The sequence below is a fragment of the Cygnus olor genome, chromosome 15 (assembly GCF_009769625.2).
Source record: "Cygnus olor isolate bCygOlo1 chromosome 15, bCygOlo1.pri.v2, whole genome shotgun sequence".
Lineage (NCBI taxonomy): Eukaryota > Metazoa > Chordata > Aves > Anseriformes > Anatidae > Cygnus > Cygnus olor.
This window is the reverse complement of record NC_049183.1, coordinates 13,044,702-13,060,357: the sequence shown is the minus strand read 5'-3', so window position 1 is coordinate 13,060,357 and position 15,656 is coordinate 13,044,702. Positions and strand designations below refer to the sequence as shown.

General features: G+C 45.2%; 1 protein-coding gene across 3 annotated transcripts in view; it reads left to right on the top strand.

Moving 5' to 3' along the window:
- The window catches only part of TTYH3 (tweety family member 3), a 79,458-nt gene that overhangs the window by 36,900 nt on the left and 26,902 nt on the right, over positions 1–15,656 (top strand). For all 3 annotated transcript variants that reach the window (XM_040574903.1, XM_040574904.1, XM_040574902.1), the window contains exons 2-7: positions 1,129–1,298; positions 10,588–10,699; positions 11,607–11,827; positions 12,608–12,703; positions 15,102–15,174; positions 15,535–15,610. In XM_040574903.1, coding sequence (XP_040430837.1) covers positions 1,129–1,298; positions 10,588–10,699; positions 11,607–11,827; positions 12,608–12,703; positions 15,102–15,174; positions 15,535–15,610 — 748 coding nt within the window. The remainder of the gene's footprint in view (positions 1–1,128; positions 1,299–10,587; positions 10,700–11,606; positions 11,828–12,607; positions 12,704–15,101; positions 15,175–15,534; positions 15,611–15,656) is intronic.

Genomic DNA, 15,656 nt, shown 5'->3' with positions numbered 1-15,656 from the left:
CACGTCTTTGACCAGGAGGCAGTTGTTGCTTCAATCAGAAGGAAGCCTATAAATATTTTAAAGGAATTTCTGCATGGGGAGAAAAAGAGAGACTGATTTAAAAAGCTTAAACCTTAGCGTTATGTTTGCCTATACAGATCTATGCCTGCCTTCCCAATATTGGGGCAGCAATAGGTAACTTAGGTCCTCTACAGATATTTACGCCGTTTTTACTACATTGGTATTTGTCACTGCTACCCAAGGGTTTGCCCAAAAACACTTCTGGATAAAATAACATCCTTCTGCTTCATTCATTCACTTGAGAAAGAGTGGCTGGATTTAGTGTTAGAATTCTTTTTTTTTTTTTTTTATTTAACAAAAGTGTTTTGCATTTTTGGGCTTCGGCCAGGATTTTCTGAATAAAAATAAATTGGAATGGAGTTAAACACTTTCTGCTTTCCTTTCCTCCCAGGGAACGTCTGAATAGAAATAGGTGCAACAATACCGAAGCTTGTGACTACTTCAAGCTGGTGTGTCTGTAGCATCTGCATTAGTTTTGCTGTATATGTATATGTGGATGGTATGTGGAGGGTTTAGCATGTATTCTAGGTCTACCTAGAATAGAAGCATTGCATGGAGATTTTTATTTTTTTTTAAATTCAATATCACACATGTATAATAAATTCCACCCCCTTTCAAACCTACTCATGCACTTGGATGTCTAATGAATAAGCCTGCATATTTATTCATGAGGATTAAAGAACTGCACAGATAGAGGCAGCTGGCTGAACTATTCATTTATTTTCTCTTTAAATCTGCTGACCTCTGATCTGGAGGAAAGAGGGAGCCCTCCCTGATTCACTTTGGCTGCTTGCAGATGGGGTAGACAAAATGGCTTGGCTCTTTGCAGCTCAGAGTCAGAAGATGGTTTCATCGAGCAGAGAGGCAGGGCAGGGAGAAAGCGCTGCTCGGAGCCTCTTGTCTGTGGCTTTTAAAAACAAAGCCAAAAAAAACCATATCAACCAGTTTTCAGGTTTGGCCTTCAGCGCTGTCTCATGGCTGAGTCCTCAGACCTCTGGGCCCTGGCTGACGGCCTCTGCTCTGGGAGCTCGGTGGTCCTGCACTGACAACCGGTTTTCTTTTCCTCAGGCCCTGCTGCTGTTGGGTGGCGTGGCGCTCTCCTGCCTGGCTCTGGACCTGCTCTTCCTCTTGTTCTACTCCTTCTGGCTGTGCTGTCGCCACCGAAAGAGCGAAGAACACCTCAATGCAGACTGCTGCTGTACAGCATGGTGTGTCATCATCGCGACCCTGGTGTGCAGGTAAGGGTGAGCACCTCGCTGCACAGGGCATCGTGTCCCGTTTTCATGCTTGGGGTGCTGTGCCTGTAGTTAGTAAATGTTGGCAATAATCCCTCTTTCCGCTTGGTAGGTGTATGTTTTAAATGTCTGTAATGCATTTTCTTCCTCTCTGCCACTTGCTGAACTGCCTAATGGTTTGAGCGATGTGAAAAGGAATAGCTAATGGGCTGCTCTTTGATGCTTCGCTAGTGGCAAATCAAGGATGCTGCGTCCTTGGGAGCTTAACACTTAAATAGGAGGGATACAAAGTTCAGTTATTTGATGGGTCTAGATGGGGATTTCTTAGAGTCTTAGAGTCTGGTGTCTGAAAAGAATGACTATGGGGGAGAGTAGATTATGAAGAAGGAGGCACAAATCATTCTTTTGGGTCTGGAAGTACTGGTGTTTGGATGTGGACGTTCAGATTTTGTAGCCTGTATTAGGCAGTGCTACATTTTGTTGTATGTACTAATGTACAGAGCTCTCTCCAAGGGTTGCTAGTAATGCTGCTAGTGTCAGCAATGTTTCATGTTACGGCTGAACAATAGACACTCTTGGAGATGTTCCTGGAAAACCAGCAAATTTAAGTAGTTGGTGAAGAACGTGAGCAGAAGAAGTTAAAACGAATGAGTTTACATTTTGCATTCTGTTTTTTTTTTTTTCTCTTTTTTTTTTTTTTGGTCAACACAGACAAGGATCCCATTTCCTAGAAAGATAACAATGGGGCATCTGAAAGCAGGAACATGTTTGCAGACCCCTGGAAAGAACTTTGGGCTTAGTCTGTTTTGACTTGAGCAGAATGAATTCTCTGGGATCTGTGGACATTTACACTGAGCTTTCTTGCCAATTCCAAGCATCAGCTAAGAGTCTAAGTGGTCTGAGTTGCCCCTCTGCAGTTCTGAGAGCAGTTCCCTGTTGAGAAAGGAGGTAACAACGAGACAATTGTATTTTGTTGCATCTCGTGGCTCGCTTTTTCTGTTAACCTACTGATAGACCATGTCCTAGATACACCACCCGTTTGGAGGCGTACATGTTCCTTGAAGGCCAAGCTTAGCTGTTCAGGGGCTAGACTGTGCTATTAATGGACTTCTCCATTAGAAAGCAAATGGTATTTGCTCTTTCGAGGCACATACTTGAGAGACTAGAAAACCCCTGGAGTACTGGAACAAACACCACAGAGCAGACATTACTATGTTGTGGGTTTAGCAAGCTGGGGATGGATTTGCCTGTAAAAGCCAGGGCTCAGTGGTTTGGAGGAGAGCTAGTGTGTTTAAAAAATAGTGCTGTCTTTGCAGGGAGCTCTTCCATGCTTTGCTGATTGCAAGTAAGTGCCTGGAACGGAAAGGCAAACTAGAGAACAACTCAAAAAAGAAATCTCAACCTCAGACACCTTTCTTTTTAGTGATCTCAGGAGCTTCAGCTGCATCCATTCCAATCCACTGAAAATGCTGTGGTCCTAACCCTTTCTTACAGAAACACTAACTGATGCTATTTATAGTAGTGTTGCTGCTACAGGCTCTTGTTAGCTATTGTTATGCAGCATTTGTGTCCAAGACAGCTGCTGCAGAGTGTGGTAGTTCTGTTTGCTTTTAATTGTAGGCAGGGTGAGGAGGAGGCTTTCTGCATATCTCCCCAAGTGTGCATGAGACAATTTAAAGTTGGAAGGTCAGCATTTAAATTCTGGTAGGCTTGACGCAACTCCCAGTCATGTCTGCAAGCTGGAAAACGGCTTAGGCTTGCTCAAAATCTGAACGATTGGTTTACATCCTTGGTGTACCATTTGTTTCTGCAAGTATTAAATGCAGGAGTATCCTTAAAATTAAGATTCTCCTGGAATCTGCAGTGATACTGCCTGAATATTTGTTCTGACCTTTTTTTAAAGTTCCCCTATGAAGTTGGCGCTTGCAGCGGTAGCAGGATGGTACCATCCCTGGTAGCTGCAGGTGCTGTCCAAGTGCTGCTGCTCTCTGCGAAGCCGAGGTCTGTTTTCTGCCCCTCTGACAGCAGCTGGATGCGACAGCACACTCAAAGCGGTGCCTTTTGGCACTCTGTGCTTGGCATCTGGCTGGGAATGCAGATACGGTTTCCGACAAGCAAGGAATCCAATCTGCACTAGCAGGAAGTCCCAATTAGGTACCAGCAGTTAAAGATCAGTCAGCTGGAGATGTCCTGTCCTAGCTGTGCGTGACATGCAGCAGAAGTGCCAGACCGGCAGATGCTGTTAGGTTCCAGCGAGAGGGAATAAAGCTCCACTGAATGTCTGCCTGGGTCAGCAGGCTGACCTGCGAGGCGGTTCGCACCAAGGGGAACAAAGGTGGCTTGGATGCTCAGGCAGTGAGAGGATCCAAACAGAGACCGCTCTGTTCTGTCCAAGTGCCATGAAGTGGGCTGTTGTCTTCCTAGCTGGGAACTAGTTTACTCTGGTTGAGCCCAGCCATGCCTAGTACATGCTTATCTAGGTAGTGGTTAAACCCAGAGGGCAGTTTGTGAATCCTGCTCAGTGCTGGATCACTGTGGATCGCTGTTACCTATTTTCCTTCTGAGCAAAAGGAAGAATGCTGAGCCAGCAGGAAGGCAGAGCTGGTTAATAGGAATTCTCTAGCAAAATATCTCTCTAATGAGTCCTCCCGGTTGCTTTAATCACAAAGCTGCAGGAAGGACTTGCCTAGATTATTCCTTGAAAACCTAGTTCATTGCTAGTCCTTACTAATTTTGATTGGTTTGTGTGTATGGAGAGTTGTCATCTCATGTAAATCCCGTCATCCTCAGATCCCTGTAGGTCATGCTAACGCTACCGCAAGGGACCTCAGCTCCGAAGGTGGGTAGGAAGCTTCATGGAGAGGATACCTGAAAGAAATGGGTGCAATTAAATGGTGAAAACTTGCTTTCTCAAGCGCTAATAGCGCTTTCCCTGGGTGCTAAAGTGCAAGGTGGTAATTAGACAGACAAATTAACATTCCTCCTGAGAACACGAAGTCTAAAAAGGGCTCTCCTTATGAAGTTCCTGTAATTAAAGATGACTTGGTGTAGTTAGATTATTCATTTCTAAAGATGTGATGTGAATGGCTAGTGCTCATCTTTTCAGACTAGTGATTGGATGCCCACAGGGGTTTTCGCTGTGTGTGTGTGTGTGTTATGACTAGAAGATCTCTCCATCAGCAGGCATGAGTATGTTCTCCATATCAGATTAATGCTCCGCTGTTCACATACACCTTGTGTAATCCAGAAAACATTTTTTGCAGGCTGCACTACAAGGAAATGTGGAATTACACCTGATTTCTTTTTCTGTCTCTTTATCATAGAATGTCCTAAGCCCATTCACCTCTTGATGCAAATAATAGGGAGGCTGTGTCCTTGGGGAAATTCAGCCGTGAGCTTTTCAGGAAAAGAGAGAGGGAAATGGGTGTTTTTTCCTCCAGACGTGAATTTCTTGAGCCTTGTTGAAAAGTGATACTGAAGTGTGCATACGCAACATGCAGTAATTAAAATCATAGTGTTGTCTCTGTATGAATATGTAGAAGTCGCAGCATGCTGCTGGTCCGTCTCTTGTCATATAACTGTCTGAAGAGCTGGTGTAGCACGTAGACTCTCCCTAACGTGCATCCGTGGGTATGCATTAGTAATGACAGTGTTAAACTCAGGAGTGTACTGTTTTCTTCTTTTAACATATATGGGTGTCCTAAAACTTACCAAAATGACTGAGTAGCCAAGTGGCTTTTTGAATGCTGTATCGAGCAGCAGGAGAAATTTCTTAAATGTCCCTTAAGAGCTGAGTAGATAGATTTTAAGATTATTCTTATTTAAAAATACCAGCGAGAAGGAAGGCAGCGGAGAGGTAGTGCTAGTGGAAGGGGCAGGAGAGTGACAAAAGTAGGTCTGGGAGGAAGAACTGAGGCTGGGGTGGTGTGGACTGAGGAGCTGAGGTATGTGCGTGCTGGGGAGGGGAGTGCGGCAGAAGGAAGAATAGCACAAGTGGAGATGAGTTTCCCACAGAAGTGTTGAAAATGCGTTGGAGTATCTTCCAGAGGGTGCTAGGGTGGGAAGAAAGCTGTGTCATTCAGGAATGCTGTTCTTGTATCCACGCTGCATGACAGAACTGCAGGCTTCCCCATTGGGCGATGGTTTTGTCATCATGGACTGGGAGATGTCTGCTCTATCTGAGGCTACGGAGCCTTCCAGGGTCTGTGCAAGAAGCCAGGAGATCGGTCCTGACCTCAGGGACTTACACTGTTGGGTTAGGATGAGTTATCTATTTTTACTTTGAAAGAGTGAGCTCAAATAAAAGGGAGCCCCTGGTTCTTTTTAATCAAATAAAAGGTAGTTAAAAACTGGTTCAAATCCTTAAATCTGCTTTAAACAACAGCAACTTATACCGGTGTGTGTAGGCAGGGATTTGAAACAACTGTTGGATTCAGATAGGCCGAATGCAAGCAGAAAGCAATAGCAACACTTCTCTCTTCCCCCGCCGGCGGTTCCCCCCCGCCTGCCCTTCGGCTCAGCTCCCCCCTCGGTCGCAGCGTGGATCCAGGCAGCTGCAACCAGCCTGTGCCTCTGGCCTGCAGGGATGGATGGCTTCCTTCCCTCTAGCATGATAGGAAGGGGAACTACCACAAAACGGCACGGCTTGCTGCTAGGAGAAGGAATGGCTCCGTGTAAGTAGCTCTTGCTAGCACAGCGTACGAATGCAGAGCTGGCATTTGCTGCGCAGTAATGGAATAATTAACGTACTGTCTGTAGGTTCCGGTGGATGTATGCTATGCACATCTAGAGGAATTTGTTGCTTGAATTAAATGGCTTTTATCCTAATTCCTGTTGCTCCAGGAAGAAGCAGATGCCCAGCCCATCCCCGAGCAGCCAGTACCCCTCCCGTCCCCCAGCCAGCCACCCCACATTAATTGTCCAGCATGACACCAGATGGGATGGAACACCCCTTTGGCCAGTTGGGGTCAGTTGTCCTGGGTCTGTCTCCTCCCAGCTGGAGAGGGACTCTACCAGGGAGTGTAGCCATGGAACAAGGAATAATGGCTTTGAACAAACGGAGGGGAGATTTAGATTAAATGTGACGTCAGGAAGAAATTCTTCACTCAAAGCACAAAGCGCACATGGGAATTAGGACTGAAAATGCACCTTGCTTCTGTTCTTTTCCGTAATGAACAGAATGAAATTACTTAAAAAACAGTGTTAAAAATAAGCCCAGGGCACAGGGTGGGAGGTGCAGGGCAGTCCCTGTGGCTGAGGGGGAGCCAGCCCCAGAAAAGGGGCCCTCAGCCCCCCCAACCCTCCTCCTTGTCCACGTGAGGGCATCTTCCAGGCCGCTCCCAACACAGCCACCTTTGGCCATGTGTGGGCCACTCCATCACAGAGGCTTGCTGAGGTCACAGTGGCCACCACTGCCCCGCCTTTGCTGCGGGCCCTATAAAACAGGACCCCTGCACTGGCCCACCATTCGCTGAGCATCTAGGCCCTCTGACTGCCAGCTTGTGCGGCAGGAAGAAGACTAGAAGAGCAAGGCGAGCGGCAGGCCTCCTCAGTGTGCGAGGACAGCGATGCAGTCCGGCAAAGCACCAAGAAGGAATGCACCTGACCAGAAGGAGATGTGTTGTGGGCGGAGGGATAGCACCGGTGGCACAAGAGACGCCAGTGCCCAAGGGACCTCTGGCGCCCAGCCCACAGACACGTATAGGTGGTACCACTGGCACCGCAATGACGCGCGGAACAGGCCGCCCCCTCAAAGATACAGCGACAGGAGGCCTGGGCCTTCCCATAGGCGCAACGGTGATGTGGGGCAAAGGCAGGAACATCAGGCAGACAGCCGCGGGGAGAAGAAACGTGCCCATAGTCCAGAACACAGTGTGGGACCCAGCCACGAACGTAAACCAGACGGCAGCGTTGAACGCATGCATGAAAATCAACCTGGCAGTGGCATGGGACCTGGGGGTGGAACTGGACGACCCCCTGGTTCGGCACCCTGGCCTGAAAACATTCCGGACAGAAGGCATCCCGTTTGGGCAGTCCCAGGCAAGGACTAGCTTGTCCTTCTGCCAAACACCGTGGAGCCCATGGAGCTGGATCCACCAGATGTGGAGGAACCAATGGAATTGGATCCACCTTGGCCAGAACAGACCAGAGACTACTGCGGCATGTCTTTGCTACCTGCCATCCGAGCACACCAACAGCGTCGCAGGAGTGCCCGGCCAGCTCCCTACTTGTTGTCGCTCAGGCTCCATCCCAGGCATTAGCTTGGAGCCACCAAACACCATGGACATCTCGCAGGCTTACCTGCAAGATGTCCCGGCAATAAACAGCTCTGTTGCCGATTCTCAGGGGTTTTGTGAGTGCTTCTTTTCTTGGAGGGAATGGAATAAAGTTGTGCCAGGGGAGGTTTAAGTTGGGTATTAGGAAAAACTTGTTTACTGAAAGGGCTGTTAGGCATTGGAATGGGTGGCCCAGGGAAGTGGTTGAGTCACCATCCCTGGAGGTCTTTAAAAGACGTTTAGATGTAGAGCTTAGTGATATGGTTTAGTGGAGGACTTGTTAGTGTTAGGTCAGAGGTTGGACTGGGTGATCTTGGAGGTCTCTTCCAACCTAGGTGATTCTGTGATTCTGTGTGAGTAGTGACAGTACCTACCTAGGTGGTTATGGGCGGCTGGAGGTGGTAACACGGTGCTGGGCAGGACGCCTGTGAGGATGGATGGCTGCTGGGGTGGTTCTGCCTCTGATACGGTAGAGAGGTTCGAGTCAGTTGCCTGTAGTTGGCAGCACTTGATAAATGGCTCTCTGATGTAAAGTGGTTAAGGTACTGGCAGTATTGTGTCTTTAAGGACAAAACGACTGCTGCCGCTTCACGCAGAGTGCTGTTTCTGAGCCTTTTCCACCAAAAAAAAAAAGTGCTACTGTGGTGGGAATACTGAGAACCAAGCAGCAGGTTTTGGGCACTCACCAAGCCTTTGCTGAAAGAATAACATTCTAGTAGCTGTAATGGGATGAATGAACATCACTCACCAATTAGAGGGTTCAAATCTGCATATTCAAAGCCTGGAATGTCCTGGAATTTATTTGGTGTTGACAGTATAAACAACTGCTAAAGTTTGCTGCTGCTCTGGACAATGAAATGGTTTGAATTTGTTTGCTCTGATAAGACAAGGGGAAATTCAAGCCAGAGGTTTGTAATTGCAGTGATGGGATGCTGAGTGGTCTTATCCTGGGAATATCTCAGGATCTGTAATCTCTCTAGTTCTCAGGGATGGGGAGTGCTGTTTTTTTTTGTTTCTGTTTTGTTAATCCTCACCACCACCACCTGCATCCTAGGCATGCATTATCAAGCTCTGATTATAGCTGCAACCAGGGAGGAATGCATAGGGCTTTTCTCTCTTCCATTATCAGCATTGTTGCCATTGTGAAAATATTTGAGGAATGGTGTTCATGAAGAAAGAGACCAAATTTCTTGTATTAACACTAAATATTAGGAATTACGTACATGCTACCTCTCTTTGTGTATGATGTAGTTGCTGCCATCACAGGGAGACTCTTCAGCTAAGGCTTAAGGGCCAAGCCCTGTATAATTTCAGGAGATTTTATTGTTGGAAAAAGCATGGGGCTGACAGATTTTCATACTGGCTCTGCTTCCAGTGTGTGATCTTTACTTCTATTTCTTGCACATGTGAAGAAAAAGTAGAAGTGCAGCCAGGTGAACTATATTGTTCTGTTCACTGGTTTTGGGGTGCGTGAGACATGGGAAGGGAAGGATGGATGCTGTGTTCCTGCAGGACAGGAGTGACAGCTTAAACAGTCATTTGGACTGCAGACTGGCGTACGTGCCAGAGCAAATCTAGGCAAGTGTCTGTTATCCAGACAAAGCCCACCCTGGCCTGCTTAGGTTCATTCACCAGCTGGGTGATGGCGGTGAAGAACGCTGAATGTCCTTTTGTGACCCTTCCTGTTAAACTAAGACCCTGCACTTCCTTGTTCTGGAAGCTGTTGGTTGCCTTGCTTCCTTCCTCTTTCATACCTCCTTCAAACCACCTCTGTGAGTGTGGTGCTATAGCCCAAGCACAAAGTTACTGTGAGGAAACTGTTTCATCCAGAAAATTCTTAACTTACTTAAAATTAAAAAGAAAGCAAAACTCCTTTCCCCATCCTCTTCCCACACTACCACCACCTTCCTTTCCAGTACCACAACCTTGGTGTCTTGAGAACCATCCCAGAAAAGATTCTGGATGCTCTGAAGGTAAACGTGACATGAAAATGGGAAATGTGTATCTTGGTAATGTTTGTTTCCTCTGAGTTCAGTTGTATAAACCCGTCACAAGTTCTTTCTTCCTCTGTTATTAGTAAAAATGGGCTTGGGAAGAGGAATGGTGAGTTCCTGCGGTAATGCCTTAATAGAAGGGGTATTGCTGACTTGCTTCAGATAATCTCCTGGTTGTAACTCATTTACAGGATCTTCCTCCTGTAAGTGAGGCTTAAGCTAATATGGTTTACTTCATAATTGGGGCAGACTGATATGTGTGGACAGTTATGGCAAATCAACTGATAGGTGGTAATTTGCCAAGCAGCTGGAGTTGAATTGTGTCTGCAAGCTTGAAAATCACTTGCTTAAAAATAAATAAGCTTTTTGTCCTAGCAAGTTATTAAGCTTTGCTTCCAAATAGTCTAAATCAGTACAACTCAAATGCTTCTAAAGGAAGATAAATCAAGATAGATGATGTTCATGCATATTTCAGAGTGTAGATAGAGAAGACATGGAAATAGATCCAGAAGACACCACCATAGACAAGTAGTCAATGCAAGCTCTCTGCATCCTTTTCTTAAAAATGTAATGAAATGATCTGTATTTCATGTCCAGAGAAGGCATGGGGTTCCTGACATAGCAATGGTAGCACCCATTTCCTCTTGCAGGAGCAAGGTTGGCTGTCTGGATTTCTGCTTGCCCATGGCTGGGTCTGAACTCTCTAATGGTTCTCTAACAGATTTTCATTCATAAATGAAACGCATACGTTAAGAAGGGATGGTTCATTATATGGGTGCTATACAGACAATTGTTGTCTGCGTGGGAAATGCAGGAGAACGTTTACAGATTAACTCTTCTGGTGGTTGCTGGGGAGCATGCTTACCCCAGCTGCTCTTTGTGGAGACATGCAGATACCCTTTCTGTGGAAGCTGCTGATGTGACCACGAAGGGCCTTGTAGAGGTAAGCGGTACATTATATCGCTACCCTTTAGCTTTAACTGTACCCTTTTTTGCCTTTTTTTTTTTTTTTTTCCTCTGCAGTGCTGGCATTGCTGTTGGCTTCTATGGGAATGGAGAGACTAGTGACGGTATTCACCGGCTGACCTACTCGCTACGCCATGCAAACCGCACTGTGGCAGGTGTCCAGGACCGGGTAAGCACTAGGGGAGGCACCCTCACAAATGGGGAATGAGGGAATGAGCAGACTTCCTCGGCACCTCTTCTCCTGAATCTGTCTGTGCCTGTATCTCTGCCTTTTTTTTTGTTGTTGTTAGTCTCCAAGCTTAGAGATGTGCTAAAATTTCCATTAATGGAGTGATGCTTTCTTCAGCTCTTCTAAAAATATCAGAGCAAACACAGCTTGTTAAATGAAGTCTTCTCTTTGCGATTGTGCTTGATTTAAACACGGCTTCTGATCAGCTCTATTCCACGGACATGGAGGCAGGCCAAAGCAGACGAGTCTGTTAGTAGAATGTATCGTTTTAGCACAATTGGTTGTTGCTGTACTACCTCAAATTTCATGGTACCTTTCTGCAACCCTGATGGCTACAGGTACTAATATCAGGCCATCATAACCTTCTACAAATGTCCCTCCACTAGACTTAATTGTAGACATTTTTAACCTGTTTTAGAACTAAGGTGAACAAATCTTAAGGGAAAAAAATGTGCCTTCCCAGCCCTAGTGGCTGTGTTCTGGGTTTGTGCTATTCTGTTCTATATTTTGGTATGGAAAATGGCTTTTAAACCGTGTTAAAGCAAAGGTACAGGAGGTGGTTAAAAAAGGGATGGCCACTGTGATTTAAGATTTCCTGCTTATCAGCAGAGTTTTACACGTAAAGTGTGTAGGCATGGTAAAGGCTCAGCTGAGATACCATCACAGGACAACTTGCAAACAATCAACTTATAGATGCTTGTAGGTTGCTTTTGAAGGGTAGGCAGTCTGAGCCTCTTAAGACAGCAAAGTAGTAGTCTAGAAGCTGTCCATAACTCACTAGTAAGAATGAATCCTCTTTCACTTCTGTGACTTCCTAAACTTTTTTTTTTTCTTTGCCACACTATAGGTGTTAGATACCGCAGTGGCCCTGAATCAAACAGTGGAGCCAAACTTACTCATCCTGGAGGAGATGTTCGCAAAGCAGACGGACTACCTGCACATTATCCAGAAGCTGCAAGGTCTCTTGGATGATCTGGTCAGGCAAACAACTGAGATCCCCTTTTGGAAGAATGAAGAGCTGTCTCTGGAGGAGCTGGCAATTCAAATTGACCTCTATGACTGGTACAGGTGTGTGGTATGCTGTAGTACAATGGTTGTAGCATTTGTTTTGGCCTATTTTGCAATAATTAAGTGCGTGTTCTGGGTGGCTGAGCCAAAGGCCATGTATGTTACTACAGGTGCTCTTGGCCCAGTCCACTGATTTCATTTCTTAGAGCAAAAATGCATTCAGTTTAAATGAAAATGCATGGCAACAACTTTTTTCTTAATTTTCAGTAGGTTAGTTACCAACTGAAGGGAAACTTATTTTCCACGTACAAAATCTTGTACAAAAGCTTGTGTTCTAACACTGGGGGAGTGGTTGTATGGTGCATTAACTAAATAGAGTAGGAAACTGAACTTGTTCCTTGTGGTAACGCCATGCACTAACTTTCCTTTTTATTCAAGTTATTGAGTAAAAGATCACACCAAGTGTATTCCACGAAAGAACACCTCTGTCCACACATATGGATTAACTGAAGCACATTCTGACAAATGTCTAGTTCAAGAAAGTGCAATGCTTCTTTACCTGATGGTGTCTAGTTGCATATAACTTGTACAGTAGCACAAGATTAGCAGTCTCATTTCTCAACAACTGTGTATGCTGAGCATGTTGTTTGAATGCTTTTGCATGCCTGGACTCCAGACCCAGCAAATAGCCAGTGCTTTCTGCAGATAAATCATTAGCAGTGGCCCTTACTCCAGGAAAAGAGAGGCTAATTATTTTTCTCCATTAGTCACTTTAACTGCTTAATCTATTGTTTGTATGCAGCAGTTTTCCTTTGCCAACTGTGTTTTTATTTGCTGCAGGTGGCTGGGTTACCTGGGCCTGCTCCTGTTCCATGTTCTAATATGTTTGCTGGTGCTCTTTGGACTCATTAGAAACTCCAGGGCCATTCTTTTGGGGTAAGTCCTGACCCAGGTACAGTGCAGAAGGAAGGCCAGCTGAGTGCAAGTTCCCGATAGCTTAAACTTCTAGACTATTGTCTGTTGATTTCAAGGGCTTTTGAGGCTGAACAGTTTATATCTGTCTCTATACCAGTCAGCTGGTAGATAGTAATGTGGACATCCTCCCTTGAATTTACAGGTTTTAAAAATTTCCCTGTAATTCTCTACAGTGGTGAAGGCATTTGTTAATGGATGATAAGCTTTGCATGTGTTTACACAGCCTGGTAGCATGCCTTTTGTGTCACGATCTGCTCTTGTTTACCTTTGGCTGTCACACCTGAAGACACTTTAAACTGAGAACACACAGTGATTTGTACAGCTATGAGGAGGAGTCTTGTTGCCATGGTACTGCAATATTAATGCATATTTGGTTCTACAAAGCTCTGCAAATGCTGCCATGCTGAGGCCCCATTACAAGAAAAAAATATATTTCTCTATGTTGAAGCTTGGTTTAATTTGGCATATTTGGCAAAGATACTGGTTTCATAAACATAATGACAGTTTGACAACTGACGTAGCCAAGAGTTTATCCTGGTACATGGTGATACCATTAATACTTGGAATGCGTATTCAGATTTGTTATTTGCCAGATGACTTCATACCTGGCAGGTTATACAGACAAAAGTCCAAGTGTATGCACAGATGGTAAACCCAGAGTTTAAATTAGAATCTCATTCCATGTTAGCCAGAAGTTCATATTAAGGCATTCCCCAAAGGGAGCACATGGCATAGAGAAGCAAGTGTGTCACAGCCAAGCAAGATGGTGAAATGCCAGTTTTCGATCTTTCAGCCAAGCAATCAGTTACTGACCCAGTCATCTTCATTTAAAGTAAAACAACAACTGTGTCACACTGAACAGATCACCACGCTCAGCTGAAGGCACCAAGCGGTGTTGTCCTTATGTCGTAAAACCACAGAACCTTGCTGATCCATGACTGATAATTTTTGTATCCCTTTGTAAAAGCATAACAAGATATTTAGCCACTTTATTCCAGAGTGCTGCACAGGGCTCAGTCTGGTGAGGCTCCATGACTTCTGCAAGGCGAATCCCCGTTCTGTGAATGGATCTGTGGTCCCTCAGAAATATGTTGTTAAACTGAGGAATAGAGCTTTTTTAAAATAAAAATAAAAATCAGACCCACAAATATATTTTTGTAAAGCTCTAGTCTTCAGTGAGACAAATGTAACAGAAAAGAGATGTCCCTTTCTCATGGAGGTGCTCGCACTAGGTTTGAGTAAAGAATATCTTGATTATGATTTTATTTTTTTTTTGGAGGGAAGGTGGGAGGAACCTGCTTGTATTACAAAGCCTGAAGTAAAAAGCATGCCAGAGAAAGCAAGCCAGTACCCCTTTACTCTGAAGATAAGGATGCATAAAATGATACAGCTTATTAGTCTGCATTCCCATACCTGAGGGAGTTGAGGAGCACTTTTGCCTAAATGTCTCTAGCACTCATACTGACAGCAAAGGTGAAGAGTTAATGTGCTGGTTGGGGAAGTGCAAAAGCTTTTCCCACTGGTGTGTGCTAGCTGGGTATCAATGAGACAACCGCTCCATCATCTCGCTGCTTTGTGTGTCTGTCTTGGCCTGATAGCAGACGTTTCCCACTATTTCTGCCAGTAATGAGGTCCGGCTGCCAGAACGAAACTTAAGTCTGTGCAGAGATGTGCTCACATGGCATCTATGTAAGGTATCTAACTATTGCTCTGAGCTGTTTGCCTACAGATGCCTGGCTCTCTCCTTGGGCTATGTGAGGTGCTCAGGTGGTGTTCAGATGCTTAGAGCTGGAGACCAAAGTCAGGTGTCCTAACAGGCAAAGTGTTCTGTCCAACTGTCTGTAGCCAATGCATTGCTTACACCAGACAGCCTCATTTATTCTAGAAACAGAAGGATTTTGCCCCATTTTGTTGTTTGTATATATACATACATATATAGGGGGGTAGGGTATTTTTCTCTGTGAATATCTTCTGGGTTTAGAAAGTAATGTCCAGAGTGAGACTATTTCAAGTGATAGGATTGTAGCCATTTGTCTGCCAGTCTGCCTTCCCCTGGACCACCCCTGTGCCTTTATGCCTTTGGCTTCCTTGTTAGAAGCAGACTAAAGGCTTCTCTTTGGGCATCTTTTTCCTTCCCTGCAGCCCCAGGTCAGGAAACATGGGAACCAACAACTGGACATAAACTTTCCTGGCTGCTGCTGTCTGCAGCATATAAAATGAGATGATTTATGTGAAGATGCAGTATTTGTTAATTTCTTGGTTTTGGTAATTGCTTTGGACTGCACATAATACATCCTGTAAAAGATCTGGATGCTTGAAATCAGAGCTCCTACATCTGCCATCTGTCTGTCTCCTACAGGGTGTGTTTGCTTGGGGTGTTTGCCCTGATTGTCAGCTGGGGATCCTTGGGTCTGGAGTTGGCTGTCGCAGTGGTAAGTGGCTCTTGTCCAAGTCCCATTCACCCTTTGCTGCAGAGTTATCAAACACAAGATTAAGTAGCTATTAATGCATATTATGGTGTGCCTGTTTTACTGTGTCTCTTGTTCTAAGTAGCTGTCCCAGTAATTTGCATCTATGAGAAGTACAGAGCTACTCCATGGTGGGGTGCAGTCGCTTGTACTCTAGCACTGCTGCGGCTGTGTAAAGCTGTGCTAGAGGGGATGGCGATGAGAGACTTCAGTGTCTGAAAAATCCCTATAGTGGAGGGTTCCCTGATGTTAACCTGGCTCAACTGCTCTTTGATATTAGTGTTCTTTGAAATTCCTTTTCCCTTTTGTCTTGTCTCTATCTAGGGTTCCAGTGATTTCTGTATTAACCCTGATGCTTACATCTCCAAAGTGGTTGAAGATAATGCAGTGCTTAGTGCTGGTAAGTGCTGGGTCTGGCTTTGGCACAGGGAACTGTGGCTTCAGCT